Here is a 15672-nt window from a genome sequence, read left to right on the forward strand (position 1 = left end):
GGAAAACTGTATTGCAATAAGCTAGCTGAGCTTTGTTCGCCCCCAAGTACGTATTTTAGGCTAGCAGGTTATTTTGAGCTAGGTTGTTGAGCTCGCCCGTTAGCCTAGTGTTTTTGACATGCAAGCTACAATGGCTGACATGTTTTAGGTTGGTTAATAGTAGACGGCCCTTGGGTGGATAACAATTATAGCTTGTGCCAGGCAGTGTGTCGACACCCAACACGTAACAAATTACCATATAATAAATGAGTGGTTTGATTATGGCTTATGGTGTATATATGTGGAGCACTTCTATGCTCTATATGTATATTTTTTTGTACAACCAGGGGTCATGTCTGCTTGACATGGGCTGTGGAAACGTTCGGTTCACTTGACCTTTTTGTTATTTTAAGACTGGTGAGGGTTTACATCTTTAACTCATTACGTTATGGGGGGAGAGGGGCGTCTACATGAATCTATGATCCCAATAGAAATGAATGTGAATTTGACTGACTGTAGCGGTACATAGAATTGCATTATGAGAGAATAAAATGCCTTTTCTTTTTCATTAATGAAAACTAGACAAATTTCATCAGTTTTCTGCAACTAAATCTAGACAAACAGAAAAGACAAAATCGAGACTAAAACTGACTACGTCTAAAATGCTCAGACCTGTAGTTGACTAAACGGAAAATAAATGAAGGTGACTAAATATAATGAAAACGAAAAAGGAGCATTTGACACATGACTAAGACTAAAATTTAAATAGTGGACTAAATGAACAGCGCTTACGCTGCTGGCCAGTATGACTACGACCATACTGTCTTTATACCTGCATCACTGTACATATTGGTATTACACCCAGTAGTACAAATTTATATATTTTATACCCAGTTTAATCACCTGTACATTGTATGTTACTATTCCACTTTACCGTTACATTTGCACTCTGGTTGGATGCGAAACCTATTTTCATTGTACTGTACTTGTGCTGTATAATGACAATACATTTGAATCTAATTAAAATTGTAATGTAATGAAGTAGTTAGTCACACAGTTGGTGTTGCAGGTGGACTAAAGCTGAGCTCCTCACCTCTCCGTCTCGTTATTGGGGTAGTATTTGGCGATGGGCGACACGGCGTGGCTGAGCACCACGTAGGCGTAGTCGAATGCCTGCTTCACCTGCATGGCGCCGTAGGAGCTGCGGCCCACGTCGTTGTCTGAAGAGACACAAGAGGCAACAGATGATCCAGACGCTGCCAGACAGACCGCTTGACAAATTCAACACACTTCCCACGTTTCAGTCCTTACAGCCGTCCACATGTCATCACCTTTCAAGTGACACTGCACACCAGTGCAGTTTGTACAGGCCGTGACATTATTGTACCTTTTTTCATTCCACCCCCCCCAACAAGAGGATCACACAAGAAAACCTGCAAACCCGGAGCGTCAGTTACACCAAGTCATTCTACGTCTGCTTTCTTCTGTTGCGTGTACTCCAAACACAATGGTATAACATGATTTGTGTTTTGGCCTTTTCAAGATGTATTTAGCCTGTTTTCAATTAAGCTTAAAAGGGGGCCTGAAAAAAGGCCCAAAATGACAACTGAGAACAGAAACAGCAGGGATAACACAAGGGGCAGCTACTGTTTGCCACCCGTACAGGCATACAAAAAACTTGTGTGGGATTTAATATTTAAATATTAAATTAATATACATATAAATAAATAAAGGTAACGTATTAGCATTAAATGACTGGTCATACGGCTCTATATTGTCTCAATATATATGTAGATCGACATATACATTTACAGACACTAACCACACATCGTTACTAGAGAAGACGCAGCGGACGGCTCATCTCCCTGCACTCACGGACTGAGCGGCACAGGAGGTCCTTTGTCCCCACAGCCATCAGACTGTACAACAGCGTATTATAGTGCGGGGGACCTGACCTCTGACCCACACACCTGTTTTTACACCTGTTTTTTTTTTTACACCTGCTTTTATCTAATCACGCTCCTTTTCATATTGATGGGTATGATTTAATTGAATTTTATCATGTACTTATTTTAATTCATGATGCAGACATAACGTGTAATAACTGTATGGGAACGGTCAATGTCTGTATACTGTTGTGAGCTGCGAGATACTTTCCCCAAGGGGATTAATAAAGTATCTATCTATCTATCTATCTATCTATCTATCTATCTATCTATCTATCTATCTATCTATCTATCTATCTATCTATCTATCTATCTATCTAAGTTAACGTTGTGCCAGGCGGCAGGTAGACAGGAAGTGAAGTGAGTCACTCGCTCAAATGAAACCTGTTGCTAAATCAAGTACAAAACAAGGAGCGCCACTTAGTGACCAAAACATGGCACTGCAACTAAATAATAACACAAAAATGTAGTAGGCACATTTGTGACTGTTACACACGGTTGTACCAAAGAGCAATATCACGTCAATGTAACACTCCCTAAACTGAAAAGAAACTGCCAGTCCTGCCAACCCTGGACTAATTGTTTGAGTAGCATTTCAGCAACGCAGATGCATGGGATGTGAATAACTGCTGTTCACAGTGTATTATTATACATAATTTGCATACATACTGGGGATGTCCGATATTGGCATTAAAATGTGATATCGGAAAATATCGGTATCGGTTTTCAAAAACAATATATATTTTTTTTCTTCATTTTTATAACCTTTATTTACCCAGGCAAGCAAGTAAGAACAAATTCTGATTTTATTTATTGTCAAAAGTATGCATAATGTTGTGTTAATTCCACAACAAGAGATATGTAATGTTAATTACCTGAAATTATTCTGTTTTGGGGGGGGGGGGAACCCTGCATATATCGGTATCGGTTGATATCGGTATCGGAAATTTAAGGCACTCCCATAGTCCAGCAGACTGTACACAGAGCAGACTCCGCGGAGGTCCGCGCGGACTCTTGAGCTTTGATCTCAGCGGACAGCAGACCCACAGGTGCGAAGCTCCAATTTTCTGACGCGCGGACATCCGCGCCGCTGACTTGGTTATATTTTGAAATAAAACTGGTGCTTTTATTTCATGCAATGCGTGTCTTTTCAGCACCACGCGCTGTCCACCTCAAGCCTATACGGTACATCGCTGCCTATATACCTGTTATTCAAGTGCGCAAAACTGCCCGTTTTATTATCGAAATATTGGAAACGGAGATAACATACTCTTTATTTTGATATCGGATGACGACGACATGACAAGTTGAACAGCGTGGGGACAATTGTGTAAACTGGCGCGTGACATCTAGGAAATTGGTCCACGGAGGTCCGCTCGACTATGAAGGCTCAAAGAGTCCGCGCGGACCTCCGCGGAGTCTGCTCTGTGTACAGTCTGCTGGACTATGGGAGCGCCTTAAGAGTTGGACAATATCGGTATAGGTAAAAAATATTGAGCATCCCTAATACGCATTATAGTACATAATTTGCATAGACACAGGAGTTCAAACAAATGCACCAATGTGACAATTATTTATACCAATAACAGATTGTTTACAAACATATCTACAGATGGCAATATTGTTAGTTGGTCATTTATGGCTATGTCTGTCCATTTGTTTTTCACCTGCCTAAACATAGTTTACCAAGGATCACAATTTCACCACTATTGCTGCACTTCTGTGGTTTATATAATTTACACCGCCACAATAATCAAACTTTCAACCAATTTTATGAAAAAGAGATGTCCAGCTAATTTGAAAACATCATGATAATGTAGCTGCAAAACCCTAACCAGAGCCTAAACAGACAATTTTGTGGCTATAGTGAGATCAATATTTTAGAGCTGGCCGGGTAATACAACTGTTCCCATTATAAGTGTGATATTACATTAAATGGTATGATGACTCGATAACAATACAGGCTGAATATGAACATGGCTGTTGAAACTGTAGACACATCACATCCTTCCTTACATATTGTATTTAACACTTTGATTGCCTAAGGCTAAATTCATGATATACCATAGGTTGCCAGCTCTATTTGTCTATGGATAAGTACCCCTTCTTTGCAGGGCTATAACTTTTTAAATTCTATTGCTAAATTGCCATTATTATGGCCCATTCAAAGTCCTATATGTATTGTTCATTGTGTAGCAACGTAAACTTTTTCATTCACATATTCATAGTAAAATATGGTCTAATGTATAAGTATGTTTTCATCTCTTTCTACAGCTTTCTCCAGAACGTGATCTATAGCCCCAAATGCATTATATTGATGATGAAATACAGTTTGATGGCAATCGGCGCGATATAAAAAATTTCAATTGGACGTACTTCTAGAAGTTTCTACGTATCATCTGATGTTGACCGGATGGGCGGGGGATCGTTTATAATTCCGTGGGCAGCGTTATATCATTCATCTAGTGTGGGTCATATGTTCATCAGAGCAGTTTATATCGAACACGTTCAAAAATAACGCTGAATCTTACCGTATCTTCCTCGCGCCGTTGGACGATCAGCGTGGTGTAGACCGTTTTCGATTATGGGATGTTTATCCAGATGAACCATTTTCAGGTTGTATAATACTATATACGTCCAAATAACGTTGTTTATTGAGTTAGGGCGAGCGATTTATCATCCAGTGTGTTGAGATGGAGTCCGGCTACCGATCGCGAGTGCCCAGAGCACATAGGATGAGCACTTACTGTTTGGCGAGCCCCTCCCTCTTGGCCGATCTGCCACCAGATGGCGCTCTCGAACCGTTAAACAGTTGATGGGAGCTCATCAGGGCTCCGGAAAGAAAATATGATTTCGATCACAGATTTGTGAAATATTGATATCAAAGACGAGTTACGGCGTCTTCGGCAACTTGAGCATGGCGGGGAAGGACGCCTAAAAACGTCTTCCGGCAGCCAAAGTGTTAAGGGATATTTCACTTAGCAGAACTTGGCAAGTTTCAGCAGTCTTACCTCTATGTAGTCATCTACTAGTAACTGACCACTGCTGTCCCCGCCATCCACCGTCAACTCCACCAGTCCTCCCAGATATCGGGCTCCTCATTCACTTCCATTAATTTAGTCTAAATATCATAAGTAAACAAACTACTGCTGTACAGATTTCTATAAAACAGACAATTCTGAGTCAAAGGTATGCGTTTGTTTTGGCATTTGATGTGTCTTTACATATTTATTACCTTTGAAAAATAAAGATCTGGTCAATTTGTTATAAGTTTGCAGAGTGTGTTGTGTATCTATGGCTAGCATGGTATATTTGGAGAGTGGTTACCATGATTGCCTGCTGCCTTGTTGGAAGAAAAATTCTAAGAGAAGTTGACTGTTGGTCAAACTACATCTTAAGTGAGAAATTGTTATTTTACTGATAATTTCGGTCATGACGTGCTTTAAATAATAACACAAAAATGTAGTTGCAAATGTGGTGAATTGATATTCATTCAATCTTTATTTATACTCGATAATACACAGAGTAATTAAACTCAATTACAATGGTGAGTACCATAACTATCACCGGTGTGTAGGGTGTTTGAGGGACTGGCTGTTCTTTTTCGAGCAACACTGTACTTATTGTACTTATTTTATGCCTATTTTTATGTCTGCACTTTATGCATTGCTTTTATTCTGTCAACTGTATGCTAATGTTATGCCTATGTTCATTTTATGCTATTAGCTGTGAAGCACTTTGAGCTGCAATCCATGTATGAAAGGTGCTATATAAATAAGTTATTATTATTAGAAAATGTCAATATTAACAAAACAAAAACACGTTGACCCAGAAAGATATATTACACAGAATAATACTTCTGTATAGTACTTCAGAAGTATGATATTTAGACATGGGCCTCAAAATGAATGGAAGTGAATGAGGAACCTGCGAGAAATGGTGGTGGACAGTGAACAACAGGGACCTTGTAGGTGACGAGTTCTATTCAAATGATATCTATCCCTTTTTGCCTAATTCCTTTCTTTGAAATTATCCTAGAGTAGGTTAAGATTATAGATGAGTTATTATAGATTACACAATGCTAACACACACACCTAGCATTTGCGTACTGTATGCATACTTTAACTCTTTCTCCTCCAACAACGATTAAACTAGTTATTGGCCGCCAATCGTTGAACGCCAACAATGAGTATACTCGTTATTTGATTGTTATTTCTTTTATTCGCTATTTCCATTCATTATCCATACAGGGAGCTTGGTGTTATCATAGGGAATGAGTCTGAGATCGCAAAAGTCCAATACCGCCACCTGGTAAGATGCAGCTGGTATTGCAGTTCCTTTGAAACTCTGTGTATTGAGCTGTGCGTCGATTATATTGGTCCGGGCGGACTTTTCTAATAACCTGAAGCTAGGGCTTCACCCGATCGCATTGAATCGTTTTCGGGACCCCCGATTCATTATGCTGTGGTTGATTGATTGATTGATTGATTTTTATTGTGGAGTAAAAGACAGCATCCAAGGGATAAAAACATGAGAAAGTGCAAGCACTTATTTCCATCATGGTCCCTGATTTTGGACATGGACAGACATCATAAAACATAGAGCATCATAATAAAACATACTAAAACAGAGCATCATAATAAAACATAGAGCATCATAATAAAACATAGATCATCGTAATAAAACATAGAGCATCATAATAAAACATAGATCATCATAATAAAAAACAGAATAAAACATAATAGCAACCCCATACAAAAAAAAACTCCCTACCCTCTCCTTCCTATGGCTATTCTATACTTCACTGGTTAGCCATTTCTTTGTGGTACGTCTAAAACTTCCCCCCTCTTCGATGTTTTTCAGGGCCACTGGAAGCTTGTTCCACTCCAGTGCTGCAGAATATAAAAAAGTATTTGTGCCCATTAGGGACAAAAATTTTGGCAGAATAAAATCCGTGGTGGGTTATGTTGTGGGTAGAGCTGCCGCGATAACCGCATTACCGCGGTATCGCTGTTGCATCACGCTCACCGCAGAGTTAGGCTGAATACCGCGTCACCGCTGTTTTTTTATCATAATAATAAAGTTGGCTTGCGGCTTGCGGCTCTGCAGATATACCCTACTCGGTTCCAAGCGACCCTATTGGTCCAGCCTGGCTCTGCGGCTCTGCAGATACCCCCTACTCGACGCGTCACACTTTGTAGCCTCTGAACGAAAACAGAACGCCGCGCCGCCATCTTTACTGCCTCGCTAAGGATGCATTTCATTCAGGATTTGTTTGCGACAGAACCAAGTGCAATAAACAAAAAAGAATGGATTCACTGTGTATTCTGCCTTATTTATTGATGAAACAAAACCGACATCAACCCAATTTACCACCGAGCGGAGAGTTTAGTGTCACAACAAGATCGCTGATGTGTTAAGTTTGTTGTTGTTATTAGCCTAATACTACAGTCAGCCGATATACACGAGAGGTAACAACGTTAAACCCGGGTTTGCTTGGTAGAATACACAATGAGAGGTAACGTTAGCTTTGGCAGAATAGACGCAACGAGAGTCTGGTTAATGTTGTTATTGATTGATTGATTGAAACTGTGTTAAACTCTGGCTTGCTGCAAGCCCTCGGACATCTATGCCCACAGAGCTTTCAGTGTACACAAGCGAGCGGCGGCGGCCCCGCCTGCATCCCCATTCCCCAAACGGAGTAGTACCTGGCTGCAGTGGAAAAGGAACGAAGTACCAGGTGCCTAAAGCGGGTCGAGTCGAGTAGGTAATATGCAGTGGAAAAGCGCCATTAGACTAGAGGCAGGCTATAAGAGTAGACTACTAAAAAAAAAAAAAATGCATTCAAACTTTCTTTTTTTTTGTGCGCACTGTGCGGTAATTACCGCGGCGGTAGGAAATATTTCGCAAATTCGTGCGGTAAGGAAAATATCAATACCGCGGCAGCTCTAGTTGTGGGCCAAATGGACATACGATCTACCAGATGGCAATAGAATAATTGGAATATTCTTTTTGGAATCCCACCGGCCACAGGTAAGAGCAATTTTAATGTCAATTTCAGCTTGATTGTGCCTCGTTTTCATAGCCATCGCCCTGATCAGCGTATGTTGTTGTTCTAATGAATGCCGTTATTGACAATCAATTCATCAGAAACGACCCGTAGGGACGAAATGCGAATGGATAATATATAATACACGTTGTGGGCTATTACTAGCCTCCCAGGAATTACCCTAAACCGCTCTAAAACCATACTTATTCACCACGGTATAAAACGGGAATGTATGGATGGATTTTTTTTGTCTTTTTCACATCTTGAACGATAGATACTTGATGTCAAATGGGCCATAGTATTGCATCCATAGCTATAATATAGAATATAGTTATAGCCCTGCAAACAAGGTGACTGACTCCATTGGTTTTATGTGTGGCAGCGCATAGCCATATCCCGGAAACAACGTGGCAAAGAATGAGTTAAAGTAACAACTCATACCAGGGCACTTCAAAGTCAAAATGCATAGCTGCTACTAGGGTTGGGTACCGTTCACATTTGAACCCAACAGTACCTTTTTCGGTACTTTATTCTCAGGCGATTAAAAAAATTAATCTAATTAATTACAGGATTTGTAATTAATTAATCGCATAACCATTTTAGGCCTGATATTTTATATTCTATAATAATATTTCAAATTGCATGTGTCCGGATGGCAGAATTCAGTACTGTATCTATAAAACCTTCTGTTTAATCATCTTCCCTTTATTCATTTGCTTAGATTTTTCAGGTCTGGTAAATTTTTGCATGGTGTTATTCACAGTCAAAAATAAAAGGGGGGAAAAAGAATTGAATTGATATTCTCATTTGGTTCATTACAATTTACTCAAGCCTAGTAACAGACACAGTATTTCTGACACTGGGAACACATTCCCTGAGATCCATAGATTCAGATACCAAGAACATGCAAATGGTATAATAAATTATAAAAAGAAAATCTGTAAATGTTTATTCTATGTTTTAATGGAATGAATTAGACTTAAATAATTTTTTTTAATATATATTTTTTTGTAATACATTTTGAGTTAATTTTCATAACGCGATAATTTGCTGTGTAATTAATTAATCTAATTAACGCGATAAACTGACAGCCCTACTAAAAATGTATTTCAGTTAGTGATGCACCGATGTGAAAATTGTGGCTGATACCGATAACCAGCATTTCCAGGGTTAGCTTAGTTAGTGTTAGCAGCTAACGTCAGTTAAGGTTTTTACCGCGAAGTGGGCATACAGGAATGGCGAGAATGCAAAGCATGTTAGACGCATTGGACCCGTTGCTCACAGCGTTTTCACTGCACATAAAAACAGTGCAACTTGCGAGAAGAGTGGTCACAGGTCTGTCGAACACAGGGCTGAATAGCTAGATGGCAAAGCTTCTAAAATGTAAGGTGCGCGCTGGTCTGTGTCTATTATGAAATGACAATTGCGCATCATTGGAATTGGGTTTATTTTCTAACTGGGCGAGTCTTAATCCATCAGCTCTCAAGGTACCGAAATGTGGCACAGATTGATCTAACGTGAATCGGTACTCGGTAGTACCGACGCAATGGACCTGTCTCAAACCCTGCCCTCTTTTCTTGATCCTCCAATCACAACTGTCGCTTACCTCGGACAAACCAAGTTTGTCCGAGGTAAGCGACAGTTGTGATTGGAGGATCAAGAAAAGAGGGCAGGGTTTGAGACAGGTCCATTCGGTCGGTACCCTTGAAAGTACAGAGTTCGGTACCCGACCCGAGCTGCTACGCAAAATGCGTACAGGCTGGCATGTCTGTTAACTAGGGTTGGGCATCGTTTGGATTTGAACGATTCCGGTTCCGATTCCAATTCTCCATATCGATTCCTGTCCTAAACGATTCTCGATTCAGATTCTTTGAGGTGCAGGTCAAAACGGGTCACAGCTTATTTCGCAGGAGAATATATTTTTTTCATACTACCGTACTTTTCGGACTATAAGCCGCGGCTTTTCCCCCCATTTTTCGACCCTGCGGCTTATATAACGGTGCGGCTTATATGTGACTCGACGTGACCAAACCCGAAAATGTAAAAATCTAAATATTGCTTTTTTGACTGCATTGAAATGTTATTTATCTGTTCCCTTATTTGCTAAACTTAATACAACTTGTAAATGAGTTAATTCTTGTTATTTGTCCGACAGTATTGTGTCCCAATGCTAATTACATATGGTAATTAAACATTAAAACACCTGCGGCTTATAGTCCAGTGCGGCTTATATATGTACACATCATTCAATTTAGCTGCTGCGGCTTATAGTCAGGTGCGGCTTATAGTGCGAAAAGTACGGTATTCACATTTTCAGTTGACTTGATACAGTTTAATTTGGTTGCTGTACTGTAACTAGGGTATTAATTAACAAAGTATATATAAATAATAAAAAAAAAAAAAAAAAACTTTTTAACACTCGAGTGCCACGCCGGGTTTTCCTTTTTACCCCCTTGATGCCACGGTCCACTTCAATGTTAACGTTAATATCGCCTAATCTATGTTTTAAATTATGGCTATGTGTCTAATCTGCCCGTCACTTATCAAAGACTACTTTTCCAGTCAGTGCTGTCAAGGTTTTTTATCGCTTCATTTCCGTTTCAGAGCATTTTGAAAAGCACCCGTTTTTGAAATAAAAAACAGTTCATTCTAGACCATTCTGTGATAATAGTCTTTTACTGGAATATTCCAGAACGTTGATATTCGTCTGCCTATTTATGAATAGTTTTCAAATAAACGCTAGATGATCAATATTATACGTGCGCGCAAGCACATTCGCGCCGCGCACGGATAATCGGCGCGTTCATTTCCTCATGGATTTTCAGTAAAACCGAAAGAGCCCATTTCACATAACAGCCTATATCTTCATCAAAATTTGTCTGATTATCCTAACACTGATAACATAGATTCCTTACCCGACATCAGATGGTATCCAACTGGTATTTTCCAATTCCTGATCACCATTCGAAAAAAATCGATAAGTGTATGGATCCAACGTGATACAGTAGTACACATGATTCCGCGGGGCTGAGAGGCTCCAGAATGAACTGTGGTAACCCCGGCTGGATCAGTGGACTGGAAAATGTGGAGTACCGGATTCTTTTCCCCATCCATTTTCATTGAGTCCATTCCAAAATCCCTTATGTCATCTGGGAGACGATAAGGGGCGCTTTTTTCCACATATGATCGCCGGCGGCGCTCGTGTATACTCGGGTAGGCTCGCGTGATGCAATATGATTTCAGATGGCTTATATTAAAAAAAAGAAAAAAACAAAAAAACAGAAATCTCGTGAGTGGCTTTCAACATAACTATCGGAAACCCGAGATATCTCGTGTGTGGCAGTTAAAGTGTTAAGAATCGAAATTAAGAATCGAAATGCAAATATGTTACTTCCGGTTTCAGAACCGGAAGTTAGGAACCGGTTCCTATTAGAACCGGTTTTCGGTGCCCAAACCTACTGTTAACCCATGGTACCACTGTGCTACCCCTCTGCCCTCCTTACCTGGCTGCAGAGGGTCCTCTATGTAGAGCATGGAGGGCCTGTATCCATCCATCATGCTCTTCTGAACCTCGTCTTTGGCCACATAGCAGCCGCCATCTTTTATCCTGATGCCGGTCTTCAGGTAGTTGAAGTGGCGTCCATAGAGCTCGAAGAACTCGATGAGGAGGACCCCAATGTTGGTGTTGGGACTTCCCACATCCTCCCTGTAGTGTAGCTGAGAGAAACACCATACCAGCTGATTATCACAGCACATTTCTAGCCGTCTGTACACAAGTCTTTAATTGAGTCTTTATTTCCCAAATCTCCCCAAGGGGATCAATAAAGGAATATTGTAATTTCATGACTTAGAGAATGAATACAATTTCCAGACTTTCCCCCATCTGGAATCCAACTCATACAAATTCCATGACCCGTGGGGCATCTGTAAGACAGATGCAAGAATAGGTTGCAAAAATGGGCCTGACCTGCAGAAAGCTCACAGCCATGAGGAAGAGGCTGTAGGAGCCGATGCCACCGGTGAAGACTTCGTTGAGATCCCTCTGCAGCAGGAACTGCTTCAGCACCAGCACCAGGTATGGCAGCACGGGATACTTCTGCAGGGTGGAGGAGATACACTAGGTCATATATTAACACCTACAATGTTCTTCTGCAGGGTGGAGGAGATACACTAGGTCATATATTAACACCTACAATGTTCTTCTGCAGGGTGGAGGAGATACACTAGGTCATATATTAACACCTACAATGTTCTTCTGCAGGATGGAGGAGATACACTAGGTCATATATTAACACCTACAATGTTCTTCTGCAGGGTGAAAGAGATACACAAGGTCATATATTAACACCTACAGTACAATGTTCTTCTGCAAGGTGGAGGAGATACACTAGGTCATACATTAACACCTACAATGTTCTTCTGCAGGGTGGAGGAGATACACAAGGTCATATATTAACACCTACAATGTTCTTCTGCAGGTTGGAGGAGATACACAAGGTCATACATTTGAATTCATATTTCATCAATCGAGCCTCGGGTTAGTGCTGCAGAGTCTCTGAGCTCAATTGGGAAGATACCGCCCCCTATCGTCTCTCCCTGTGTAACTGCACCCCATTACTTTACACTGCTGAAGGGGGGGTGGCCAGTTTGCTCATTTTAAAACGCGTGGATTATGTATTTACAGGACCCAACACTGTAATCAATAAGCGTGATCGATATTTGGAATGGCGATCAGGAATTGGAATAATCTTTTTGGATAACATCTGATCTCAGGTAAGGAATTTATTTGACCAGTCTTAGGATAATAAGAGCTGTTTTCACAGAGATATAAGCGTTTGCCCTATGCGTGTGGCTGTGATCGCTGATGAGGAAATGAGAGAATCGATTTTTCAGCCCGCCTCTATAGCGTGCATAAGTACACGTATACTATCGATAATCTAGCGTTTATTTGAAAACGATTCATAAATAGGCCGAAAAATGACAACTTTTTGTGTATGCTAGAATATTCCAGTAAATGCCTTTTACCACAGAATCTATATATTTTCCTGAAAAACTAGGGCTTTTCAAAATGATATAAAACGAAAATGAACCGATTAAAAAACAATCCGTTTCGACAATGTTGACTGCAAACAAGTCATTGATAAGCGACAGGCAGATGCTGTATTTTCTATGAGTTGAGTGGATGCATGACCAGAGCACTAGCTTTAATAATAATATAATATATTTGATTTGTAGGGCACTTTATAGTTGTGGAGCAAATTCCAAAGCGCTACATTGTGAAAGAACATAAAAGCGTAATTTCTTTTATTTTAATAATCGATTATGTTCCGTCACTGCATCGATGCTGAATCGTCCATGTCCGCATCGCGATGCATCTTAGAATCGAGAAATGTCCACACCCATACCTACAATGTTCTTCTGCAGGGTGGAGGAGATACACTAGGGGCTAGATCCACAAAGAATGGATTGCACGGTGCTAATTGCGCCCTTACTTACAATTCGTTATGAATTGAAAATGGGGGACCCTGATGTAAACGAGACGAAAGTCTTTCTCTGGTCTGCATCCCCTTAACAATTGTGTGTATTGAGCCCTACTGTATTGTACCCATTCTGCAATCTGTTAATACAATGTTCATTCAATCAATCACCGCGCAGGGTACAATACAGTAAGGCTCAATACACACAATTGTTAAGGGGATGCAGACCAAAGAAAGACTTACATCGTTTACATCAGGGTCCCTCATTTTCAAATCATAACGAATTGTAAGTAAGGGTGCAATTAGCACCGTGCAATCCATTCTTTGTGGATCTAGCCCAGTCATACATTAACACCTAGCATGTTCTTCTGCAGGGTGGAGGAGATACACTAGGTCAGGGGTGGCCAACCCGCGGCTTGCGAGCCACATGCGGCTCTTTGCCAGTCAATGTGCATTAAAAAAAATCTTATTTTTTTTTAATATATTTTTTTCCCATAAGAACGTAGAATAAACATTTACAGACTTTTTTTTAAATGGTCCATTTGCATGTTCTTGGCATCTGATTCTAGGGACATCTATGGATCTCAGGGAATGTATTCCCAGTGTCAGAAATATTGTGTCTGTTACTAGGCGTGAGTAAATTGTAATGAACCAAAGGAGAATCAATTATATTATTATTTCTTCATCTTTGACTTAACACATTCCCTGCCACTGGTTATTATCCATCAATATAGCCAGTCTGCCACCACTCTAAGCCTATGGAGATGTTCACCGTGTTTGCAGGGCTATAACTTTTTAAATTGTATTGCTAAATTGACATTACTATGGCCCATTCAACATCGATTATCTATCGTTCAGGATGTAGGAACGTTATACTTTTTCATTCATAGATTCATACAAAAATACCTTCTAGAATATAAGTATGTTTTTTATCGTTTTCTGCAGTAATTCATAGAACGCGAGTTATAGGCAGTGATGCCAGTAACGCGTTACTAAGTATTACTTTTCCCCGAAAATAGTAATCTAACGCGTTAATCTTTAAAAGCCAGTAATCTGATTGCAGTTACTTGTCCAAGTGGCTGTGCGTTACTATTTCGTTACTATCTCATCATAAATTCATAATGCAGGCGGAATGCAGTATTTTATTTCGTTTTCGACAGTCAAAAATACATTTTGAGCTGTTTTTCTTATTGACGTGGTGTGGCAGTGAAAGGGTTAAATACAAGAATGTGTCCCGCGGCGTGACTGGACACTCTGTCTGTGAGTGACTCTGCTTTTGTCCAATCACATTCCCCATCCACAGTCTGCAAATCAGAGGCAGAGTAGGGCGGGTCTTCACAGCACGTCATGTGACATATGCACCAATCGTGTGACAGCAGGGCTCCGTGGTCGGAGAATTCCACCCCAAAACGCTTGGCAAAATTAAAAGTGAAACCGCAAGATGACTTTTGCGGTTTCTGTTCAGAATTCCACCCCAAAACGCTCCAAAAACAGCACATCCAATTGCATTGAAAGCATCTGGAATCACAACACTAGCCGACGCTTCGACTAGGTACAGGAGGGTTGATGGTGGCAGAGCAAAAGCTCTTATTTGCCAGATTTACAGTTAATTTACATGTTAAAGAGAGACTGATTGTATGTTTATAGAGAGACATTTATAAAAACAATTTAATAGTTACAGTTGATATAATTGAATAGTTCAGCCTGCATTTGTTAGATGTGATACACTGGTTTTGTAAAACCACTGGCTGGCTGCTCTAATGCTGTGAGCATCATAGACTGTTGCTTTACCATACTTGATGGTACAGAAGCTGAAGCACTAGTTTAACAATTTACATTATGTGCAGAGAAACAAGTTTAAAAACAATTTATGCACTTTCAATAAAGCGTTTAAAAAAAACTGTTGGGGGAACGACGACGACTTCGTAACCTAGTTACTTTCAAAGTAACTAAGTTACTCTGATAATCAAGTAATCAGTAAAGTAACTTAGATTACTTTTTAAAGGAGTAATCAGTAATCAGTAATCAGATTACTTTTACAAGTAATCTGTGGCATCACTGGTTATAGGCATAAACGCATATATAGATTATCAATTGCCGTTTATTCCCTAGACACGCTATATTAAAAAATTCAACTGTATATGATCCTATACGTTATGAGTCATCATGCACGGATGAAAGGGGGGGGGGGGGTCGTTTATAATTCCGTGATCGTCAGTAA

At 40.2% G+C, this 15672-nt stretch overlaps 1 protein-coding gene across 1 annotated transcript in view; it reads right to left on the minus strand.

Moving 5' to 3' along the window:
- The window catches only part of tent4b (terminal nucleotidyltransferase 4B), an 88854-nt gene that overhangs the window by 9521 nt on the left and 63661 nt on the right, over nt 1-15672 (minus strand). The window contains exons 6-8 of the mRNA XM_084337386.1: nt 11942-12070; nt 11478-11691; nt 1073-1199 (exon numbers count right to left, since the gene is read on the minus strand). Coding sequence (XP_084193512.1) covers nt 1073-1199; nt 11478-11691; nt 11942-12070 — 470 coding nt within the window. The remainder of the gene's footprint in view (nt 1-1072; nt 1200-11477; nt 11692-11941; nt 12071-15672) is intronic.

The sequence above is a fragment of the Notolepis coatsorum genome (assembly GCF_963971535.1).
Source record: "Notolepis coatsorum genome assembly, chromosome: 20".
Lineage (NCBI taxonomy): Eukaryota > Metazoa > Chordata > Actinopteri > Aulopiformes > Paralepididae > Notolepis > Notolepis coatsorum.